Here is a 9,604-nt window from a genome sequence, read left to right on the forward strand (position 1 = left end):
CAAAGTATTAACTAAGTAAATGTATACATTGACCAGTGTATATATTTGCTAAAGTTAACACTTTGACTGATATATATACATATAATGTATAATAATAATTATTTATATATTGTATATGTGTGAAATTAAATAAAAAAGATCACATGCGATTTCATCCACATACACTTTTTGGCAAATTTTTCACAATTAAACGAGACATTTTATCTCATTGATAACTATCCGTATTTAGAAATAAATGATTTGTTTATATTCAAAAATAGAAACTATGTATCCAGATATATGTCCAATTTTAAGATATAAGATTACATGTGAGCATACACGAGAAAGTAAAAGTATCAATTCAAACATAAGGAAAAGTTTAGAACGTAGGTTATGTTTCTTATGCCTACTGCACATTGGGCGCGATAAGCAATGAGCGACGAGTGATATCCAATGAGAGCTTTGAGTTATCAAGTGAGAAAAAGCAGAGCTTTTAGGGACTCCGGACAATAAAAGAAACAGGAAACAGAGAACGGAGAATAAGAATTTCAACTTATCAGAAATTGTGTATTCCATAATACACAATGATAGATTGAAATTCTTATTCTCCATTCTGTTCCTTTTATTGTGCAGAGCCCCTTATTGGATATCACTCGTCGTTGCCCCTTATCGATATCACTTCATCGCTTATCGCGTCTAGCATCCTAGATTTATAAAGGCTTAAACACAATAGCACAGGCAATAAGTACAGACAACAGGGAATAACGAGCCGTTTAATCAGGGTATCAATCACGAAACTTTTTTCCTAGGATAAAAAGTAAAAAGTGAAAATTTTAACCATTGAAGTTAATGGACAAATTTTACATTTTTCACTTTCCATCCTAGGGATAAAGTTTCATGATTAATACCCAGAGCTCTGATTAGACGGCTCGTTATTCCCTGTTCCCTGTGCCTATTGTGTTTAAGCCTTAAGAGAAGCGCGACTAATGTTAAGTGTTCTGATTGGTCATTGCAATTACGTGATTAGCAGCCAATGGCCTAGCATTCCTCTGTCGTTCGATTGTTAACAGGGGAATTGTACTCGACTGTAGTTGGTTGGTTTTTACATTCTGATCCGGTTTAAACCCTCGGTGGAAACTAGACTACTGTCAGGAAAATTTCGGAACGCACTTTTGTATTCTTTCTGCACTAGTGTAGAAAGTTCAACTACAAAGAACAGACCTATGATTTGACGTTTTCACTGTGGTTTTCACAAATTGGTCGAAGAGCCGCGGACGAGAAGCATAATCGTCGATTTCTGTTATTTTCTGTATAAGCGAACATGGCGCGTGGTAGTAGTGCTGGTTTTGACAGGCATATCACGATCTTTTCACCGGAAGGCCGACTGTACCAAGTAGGTAAGGATCAAAAATATCTTGGGTGCGAAAATAGTTATCATATAATCTGCATCGTCGCTCGTATAGATTTCCTACTTGTTTGCATTTTATACGATGACTCGGTGTAATCTGCATTTTGAAATTTATTGAAGTCTCTTTTTTCTTTGTATCTCGCGCAGAATATGCTTTTAAAGCTATCAATCAAGGTGGCCTGACGTCTGTAGCCGTCAAAGGAGTTGAGACAGCAGTTTTTGCAACACAGAAGAAAGTGCCTGTAAGGATCTCTTAAACATCTTCCTACTAGAACTTTAATTTCTTCCAATTCTTTGTACTTCTTATCAGCTTAACATTTTATTAGAAATGATAATTTAGTATTTAGAAATACATGTTTCAGTTAATAATCATATTTATATCAAAGTAATATATTGTCTTCTTTTTTATAGGACAAGTTACTTGATGCATCCAGTGTCACTCATGTATTTCAACTGACCGACTACATCGGTTGTGTCATGACTGGTATGATAGGTAAGTTTGGATAATTTTTAGTTATGCCAAACTTAATGTTCTCTTTTTAATAGCGAATTGGATACATTCAATAGACACTGTTACATATTAAAGCTGTTGCGCACTCTTATAGAAATGTAAAAGAGCTTTCACATGGACTGATATTTTTTTTTATCAGACATTCTATATGTTTTGTTATACTTATTGATTATGCAATGTCTTACATAGAAAATATCAGTCAATATACAATTAATTATTTTAAGTATTAAAAGCACTGTTCAGTATTTTCAGTAATAAATTAGTAGTATTAAATTTTTGTAAAGGCATAAATTGATGTAGAAATGTGAGTTTATATAAATACAAAACAGATTAAACTGCAAACTCCTAAAAATATTTTATGTGTTTAGGTAAAATATATATAATTCATAATTTGAATTATATTTGGATTTTACTTTTATACTCAGATATCATTGCATATCAGATAGCTTTAATATACACATTCAATTAAATTCATTGTAATTCCTATTCCACAGCCGACAGCAAGTCTCAAGTACAACGTGCGCGATACGAAGCAGCTCATTTTAAATATAAGTATGGCTACGAGATACCTGTGGATGCTTTGTGTCAGCGTATTGCAGACATTAGTCAAGTATACACGCAAAACGCAGAGATGCGACCTCTTGGATGTTCCATGATGCTTATTGCATATGACAAAGAGAAAGGTCCATGTATTTATAAGGCCGATCCAGCGGGATATTTTTGTGGGTATAGAGCTATTTCCGTTGGAGCAAAACAAACGGAAGCTAATTCCTATCTCGAGAAGAAATTAAAGAAGAAACAAAACTATGATTACGACGAGACTATACAACTAGCCATTACTTGTCTGTCTACAGTCTTGTCTGTAGACTTTAAACCAACTGAAATTGAAGTGGGAGTTGTATCAAAGGACAATTCCAAATTCCGGTAATTTATGAGATAGTTTTGATATTAATATGTAGATACCAAAATTTTATTTCTGATTGCTGTACTTTTTTTTATTAACAATTTTTCTGTTACAGTATATTGACCGAGCAAGAAATTGATAAACATTTAACCGCAATTGCCGAAAAGGATTGATAATGTTGTGTACAATTCATAAGAAATAAATATGTCCTGCCTGACACACTTTTTTACTTAATATTTAATGAACAAGATTAAACACTTGTGCAAAAAAAGATTTATCGCGTTAATAAACGCTGCAGTCGTATAAAAAAATTTATTTCCTTTATTATATTATTAGCCTTAGTAATATTAAATTCATAAAATTAAAATGATTCTTATATTATTACTTTCCTGCTGCAGTTGCCAGTGGATTCCTCAGAACCAAGATGACAGAATCTCCACGTAGAAACATTTTTGGAATAAATCTGTCTTTATTTACTGGTTTTGCCTATTTTTAATATGAATATTATTAATAATTTATATAATCTATATTTACATTTTTATTAATTTTTTGTTAGACTTACAATAGAATATTTTAAATGTATTAGAATATTTATTATATCTTGAAATATCAGTTAATTATATATCCTTTTCCTTCTAAATTCAAAACTTACTCAATAGATTCAATTTTTTCATATTAAATAATGTAAATTATGTAATATATATATGACGTATATATCAAATCATTCAGCAATAAATATTAGATAATTTGGTACAAATTTATCTCAATAAATCTAATTAAATAAGAAAAATTCCTACATTTGGTCCCCATTTGGTAGCAAGCTATCAATGTCATTTTATTATTTTGTCGTCAGCATGCTATCAAAGTCAAAGCAGACTATAATGCTTAAATATTTCTATATGAATTTATACACATAAAGAGGTTTTGCTCATGAATGCGTTTCAAGAAAAAGATTTTGATATACTGTTTGCTGATATGTATATGATCATACAGAAATACTAAAACATTTAAGATCTATTTCGACCAAATATTTCTCTTATTTAATTAAATAATTTATAATCACTAACAATTAAAAATTTAAAATAAATTATTAAAATTATTTAATAATAAAATACAACTTAAGTAATTTGCTATAAATACACGATTACACATACCTTCTTCTTGCCTTTTCCCGTACGTGGAAGTTCTGTCCACATCTCTTTTACATTTTCTAAAACCATATTGCAGTGTCTGTCAAAAGCCTTTACTCGTCCCAATAGCTTTTTGTTGTTTCTGCAGTTTATTAATACTTGGGTATTATTCTTCACTGATTGTGTTAAAACTGAGAGAGGTCCGGTGTTAAATTCCTCTTCTTCTCTTTTTGCTAATTCCTCTGGCGTCATCTCAGATTTTGGTTTGGTTAGAGATGACCTGATACATAAGAAATGTCAATATATTACATGATATATAATACTAAAAATGTTTAGTCAACTTTTTATACGTTGGTAACTAATAATGAAAATAAATAAATAAAGTTAAGCGTGCTATAATTGAGGTTATCCTTGATATAAACCATGATAGATTAACATTATATATTGAAATATCAATAAAAGTACACAAGATATTACAAAGCAAGTACTAAACTTACATTTTGTGATGTTTTTGTTAAACAATATCAAATATTATCAATTTTTTTGCGATAAAAAGACTAACTCCTTTTTTTTCGAACGATCGTAACTATCTACTGTATACTGGACGCGATAAGCGATGAACGATATCCAATGAAAGCTCTGCTTTTTCTCACGTGATGATGCATAGCAGAGCTTTCATTGGATATCGTTCATCGCGTCCAACATGCAGTAAGCATTACGGCGGTTATTTGCTGCATTGGACAATGATTAAATCGCCGGCTGTATGTTACACATTACGGCCAGTATAAATGATCCTTTAGCAGTTAGCAGTCTAGTATAATAATATATAGATGTCTATGATTTAGCTCTGCTCATGTCGTCGCTAATTGTTACTGATTGTATTTCGTCAGTATGACAGATTTTCCAAGATTTTCTAACCTGAAGGTTAACTTTTTAAATATCTTTCTTTTGTTTCACGAAGTAGATTGACGCTTTTTCTTCTCAAATCTTTATTTTTACGCTCATACAATGGAATGAATGTATTTTTATTATTTTTATCAAACTGAAAGACGAAAGAGTTAAAATAAACAATTATGTAAAAACATTTATATCCTTGTATAAATCATATTTGATAAAATTCCGATTAATTATAATATCTATATTATTTTATTAATATAAATAAAAAAATTATGTATTAGAATTTTTATTAATTTTGTAGCTGTTTAGTAGGATAGAAACAGATTAGATAACATTAATTATATGTTATACTCAAACACTATCGTTAAACAAATTTGCTAGTTGAGTTAACCACTGTCAAAGTTTATGGATTTAACCGGGAGAGAACTCACAATAAAATTTTTCTAACTATATATACTCGGCCATCCTTATCTTTTTCTCTAAAATAATTAAAAAGTTACATATCCTCTCTTCTTCCATAAACTTTGATTCAAATTTTATTTATCTCGACTGATGTAAGATTATCCCTACATGTTGATGTACTTGTTATCTACACAGAAATGTGATTCATGTAAACACGAAAGAAGAACAATATTCAGTAATTATCAAGCATAACAGAATTTGTGTCACGGAATTTCAGTTATTCATTGAGCTTTTATATAAAAATGTCGGTGAAAGGTAAGTGCGGTCGTTATTATGCTATAAATATTTAATATTATATCATTGTCATTTTTAATGTGAGATATATTGATACTTTTTCTTTTTTTTCTAAAAAAAATAGACACATTCTATATTTATTAATAATAAAATTTTATCCAATTTTTTTTTATTAATTAACATGAAATAATAGAAATTATATTATGGTAATATTCTGTATTATAATATTTCCATATGGCTTAAAATGTACAGAGAAAAGATTATCTAATCAAATACGCAAAATGATAAAGTATCTAATCTGTTATATAATATTCCAGCTTCAGTATAAACTGATATATGAATACAATATATTTCTCACAAATTTTTTTTTCATAATATCAGAAATATCCTAAATTTTAGGATATTTCTGATATTATTTTGATATAATGAAGAAATGTTCTTTAGAACCTAAAGAATGGATTGTCTAATTCTATGAATTTGTGATAGGTGACGGATCATTGGAAAGAAGCAAGAATGGAACAAAAGATATATCAAAAAATAATGCTTCATCAGCATTTGATCCAATTGGTTAGATATAAATAATAATATTTTTCAATACCTAATAATAATTTTTTTATTAAGATTTCTTTTGCAGAGCATCAACATATAAGATATAATCCATTAAGAGGAGAATGGGTGTTAGTATCACCACATCGTATGAAGCGACCATGGGGAGGTCAAATAGAACTTAATATAGATGAGGAACTTCCAGATTATGATCCCAATAATCCACTTTGCCCAGGAAACGTTAGAGCTAGTGGAGAAGTTAGATTTGATCTATATTTTATCTGTAATATACTATAATATCTGTGAGTTTTAATGAATTTCCCAACGTTTTACCATAGGAAATGAATACTGTTCATAATATCATTCTGTCTTATGTATAAGTTCCAGATGCAATAGATAATTTATTTTCCATGATAAAATGTTGGAATATCTATTAAAATGTCTCACCTTGTACAAATAACGTTTTGTACAAGGTTTTGCTATTTTAATTCATATCATTAAAATATTAAAATTTTTTACTTTATTTGATAAAAGAATACTTTGCTACATTTATTTTAGTATTAGATCGCTTGCATTTTTATTTATATTGGTATTGTATTATTCTTCATTTACAGAGATTTCTTGACAACAAAATTTTTAATGTTTGATATAATAGAAGTTTCATAATAAAGCGATTCATTTGATCAAATCCATTTTTATTATTAATGTGTATGAATTAATTAATAATTAATTTTTTTATATGTTATGTTTTGTTCAATTGCTATTAATTCATTGAAGAAATTGATATTCCGTACTACAGGTAACTCCAATGTACCAAAATACGTTCTCGTTCGTGAATGACTTTCCTGCTTTACTAGAATCGGTACCAAATCCACCGAAACCTGATGATGAATTGTTCCAAATGGAATCTGCTAAAGGTACCTGCAAAGTGATGTGCTTTCATCCAAAGTCAAACGTAACAATAGCGTTGATGAAGATTCATGAAATCAAGGAAGTAATCAAACAGTGAGTAACATTGTACAAAAAAATGTGCATTCAGAGAGATGCTATTAGTGTGCACATTATTTTTGTTGTTTTATCTTTATCGTTCAATGTAAAATAAGAATAGAATAATACAAATAGCGCTAATAGCGTCTTCCCGAACACATTCTATGTATTCGAATAGTCATTACTTTTGAAAGATGAACATTGTATAATGCAACAGATGGATCTACGAGATGTTGGACTTGGGTAAGAAATGGATCTGGGTCCAGATATTTGAAAATAGAGGCGCTTTGATGGGCTGCAGCAATGCACATCCTCACTGTCAGATATGGTCCAGTTCGTTTTTACCAAATGAAATTAGAATAAAAGACGAATATCTCAAAGATTTTTATATACGTAACAAGAAACCTCTTCTTATTGATTACATGCAGAAAGAAATTTTAAAAAGGGTTGGTTATAAATAATGCCAATTTTTATATAATATGGATATTACTAATATTGATATAATATGAAAAAGCTCAAAAGTAACGAGATTTATCTTTACCATCTAGGATCATTTTTTATTCATCTTTAATTAAACTTAAATAAATTTACAGGATCGCATTGTAATAGAAAACCGTGATTGGATAATTGTAGTGCCATTCTGGGCAGTTTGGCCATACGAAACTATGGTATTACCCAAAAAGCAAGTAACTAGAATGCAAGAATTATCAGATAGCCAACAAGAATCTCTAGCTGTCATCATGAAGAGATTGTGTACAAAGTATGATAATCTTTTTCACTGTTCTTTTCCATATTCAATGGGATGGCACGGTAAAGAATAACAATCATCAGATATTTTATTTATTATTTACATATCATTTTAATCTAGCATAATTTACTGATTCATTAATATATAATTAAAGGTGCTCCAATGGGTCCACATCAGAACCATGATTATCCATATTGGACTTTTCATGGAATATACTTACCACCTTTATTACGTTCTTCTACCATAAAGAAGCACATGGTCGGTTATGAGCTTTTAGCTCAAGTACAAAGGGATCTAACACCAGAACAAGCAGCAGAAAAATTAAGAAACTTATCAGATTCTCATTATAAACATCCAGAAACTAGTCTAACTGTAGAGGAAATAGAAAAATATTCAAATTAAATTATATATATATATATATATATATCTAAATAAGAAATACAATATATTTTCGATAACCATATATACAAAAATCTATAAATGTATAAATCTAATAAATTTTTATATTACATTGTCTTGATGATAATATTCAATAAAAGATATATTAAAAATATGTTATATCACACACACATACAATACGTGTGATTACAATTTTCATTTAATATATTAATATTTAGGAAACTTTTGATCAATCTTATTACTCCAAGCATGGATACCTCCAATTATGTCTCTTATTTTTAAAGTATCTTCGATAAATATCTTTTTCAAATATTGAACAGCCTTTTGTGAATCATTTCCACGTCTGCACATAAGATATACTGCAAAAAGTAAATACAGTCTAAGATTAATTCTATCAATTGCATAAAAAATAATCTAACAAAAAATTATAATATGAAGATATAAAATATATCTTACAATCCACTGAATGATGCTCTTTTTGCATCTTCTTTATGTTGTCTTTTATTAGTTTTAAATTATGATCCTTGCTAAGCTGTGTGAAAGGAATATTAATGGAATCCTGTAAGTGGCAGATTTGATATTCTTCAGATGAACGTACATCGATCATTATGCGAGATTTTGATTCCATTTTCATGATCTTATTATATTCTTCAACTGATATTCTTTCTTCTTTCTTTAATAAATTTAAATTTGGATCTTTATCATTAGCTTTTGCACCACAAAATTTTTCATAGTCTATTAACTCATGTATAATGCGATGTTCCCCGCAAATTGCACAGTTTGTATTTTTTGGACGTAAGCGTACATTATGGAATTTAGTTTCTGAGCCATCAAATAATAAAAGTCGTCCTGAAGTTACATCAGATATATTAAGTATTATTTTTAATGCCTCCAGTGCTTGTAACACACCAATTGTTCCTACAGCTAGTATTCATCATGAAAAATAAAAATAATATTTAATTGTGAAATATATGTATATAGAACTTAGTAAAAAATAAAAAAGTTTACCTGCGCCAAAAACACCACCATCTCCACAGTTTGTTACAGTTTCTGGTGGTGGTGGTTCAGGAAATATACATCTATAGCAAGGTCCATTGTAATTAAATACTGATAAATTCCCTTCAAACCTCAATGCTGATCCAGAAACTAATGGTTTACCACTTAAAACACATGCGTCATTCAACAAATAACGCGTAGCTACATTATCTGTAGCATCTATTACAATATCATAATTTATTATGATATCCAAAGCATTTTTACTATCTAATTGAATCTTGTATGGAATGACCTTTACATAACTATTTAGTCTGTCAAAACAAGAATATAAAATAGATTTTTTAAATGTGAAAAAAAAAAAAATAAGAAGACTATTACATGCAAAAAACTTAATTATGTCTGC

The 9,604-nt window shown here is 29.2% G+C and overlaps 4 protein-coding genes across 5 annotated transcripts in view; 2 read left to right on the plus strand and 2 right to left on the minus strand.

The window, feature by feature from the left end:
* The first annotated feature begins 1,185 nt into the window (after nt 1-1,185).
* On the plus strand, nt 1,186-3,057 carry LOC108750230 (proteasome subunit alpha type-6-like). The gene is made up of 5 exons (XM_018489561.1): nt 1,186-1,376; nt 1,535-1,629; nt 1,799-1,880; nt 2,393-2,822; nt 2,918-3,057. The coding sequence occupies exons 1-5, from the start codon at nt 1,301-1,303 to the stop codon at nt 2,973-2,975; spliced, it is 741 nt and encodes a 246-aa protein (XP_018345063.1). The 5' UTR covers nt 1,186-1,300; the 3' UTR covers nt 2,976-3,057.
* A 67-nt stretch (nt 3,058-3,124) lies between these two features.
* On the minus strand, nt 3,125-4,556 carry LOC108750231 (probable small nuclear ribonucleoprotein Sm D2). Its single transcript, XM_018489562.1, has 3 exons — nt 4,430-4,556; nt 3,957-4,212; nt 3,125-3,288 (listed from the first exon to the last, which is right to left on the minus strand). Coding segments are annotated over exons 1-3 (363 nt in total). The 5' UTR covers nt 4,432-4,556; the 3' UTR covers nt 3,125-3,183.
* Nucleotides 4,557-4,657: 101 nt separating this feature from the next.
* On the plus strand, nt 4,658-8,208 carry LOC108750229 (probable galactose-1-phosphate uridylyltransferase). 2 transcript variants are annotated; one of them, XM_018489559.1, is made up of 8 exons: nt 4,658-4,856; nt 5,427-5,546; nt 6,012-6,092; nt 6,160-6,329; nt 6,871-7,076; nt 7,276-7,504; nt 7,652-7,868; nt 7,961-8,208. In XM_018489559.1, exons 2-8 carry the CDS (start codon nt 5,534-5,536, stop codon nt 8,206-8,208), a joined length of 1,164 nt encoding a protein of 387 aa, XP_018345061.1. In that variant the 5' UTR covers nt 4,658-4,856; nt 5,427-5,533. The 2 variants fall into 2 exon arrangements, with proteins under 2 accessions (XP_018345061.1, XP_018345062.1); XM_018489560.1 differs by lacking the exon at nt 4,658-4,856 and having other exon boundaries at nt 5,362-5,546; nt 7,652-7,818; nt 7,961-8,069.
* A 195-nt stretch (nt 8,209-8,403) lies between these two features.
* LOC108750228 (adenylyltransferase and sulfurtransferase MOCS3) overlaps nt 8,404-9,604 on the minus strand; it is a 2,136-nt gene continuing 935 nt past the window's right edge. The window contains exons 3-5 of the mRNA XM_018489557.1: nt 9,214-9,512; nt 8,662-9,129; nt 8,404-8,564 (exon numbers count right to left, since the gene is read on the minus strand). Of these exons, the coding sequence (XP_018345059.1) occupies nt 8,413-8,564; nt 8,662-9,129; nt 9,214-9,512 (919 nt within the window). The 3' untranslated portion in view covers nt 8,404-8,412. The remainder of the gene's footprint in view (nt 8,565-8,661; nt 9,130-9,213; nt 9,513-9,604) is intronic.

This window comes from Trachymyrmex septentrionalis, unplaced genomic scaffold (genome assembly GCF_001594115.1).
Source record: "Trachymyrmex septentrionalis isolate Tsep2-gDNA-1 unplaced genomic scaffold, Tsep1.0 scaffold334, whole genome shotgun sequence".
In the NCBI taxonomy this organism is placed as follows: domain Eukaryota; kingdom Metazoa; phylum Arthropoda; class Insecta; order Hymenoptera; family Formicidae; genus Trachymyrmex; species Trachymyrmex septentrionalis.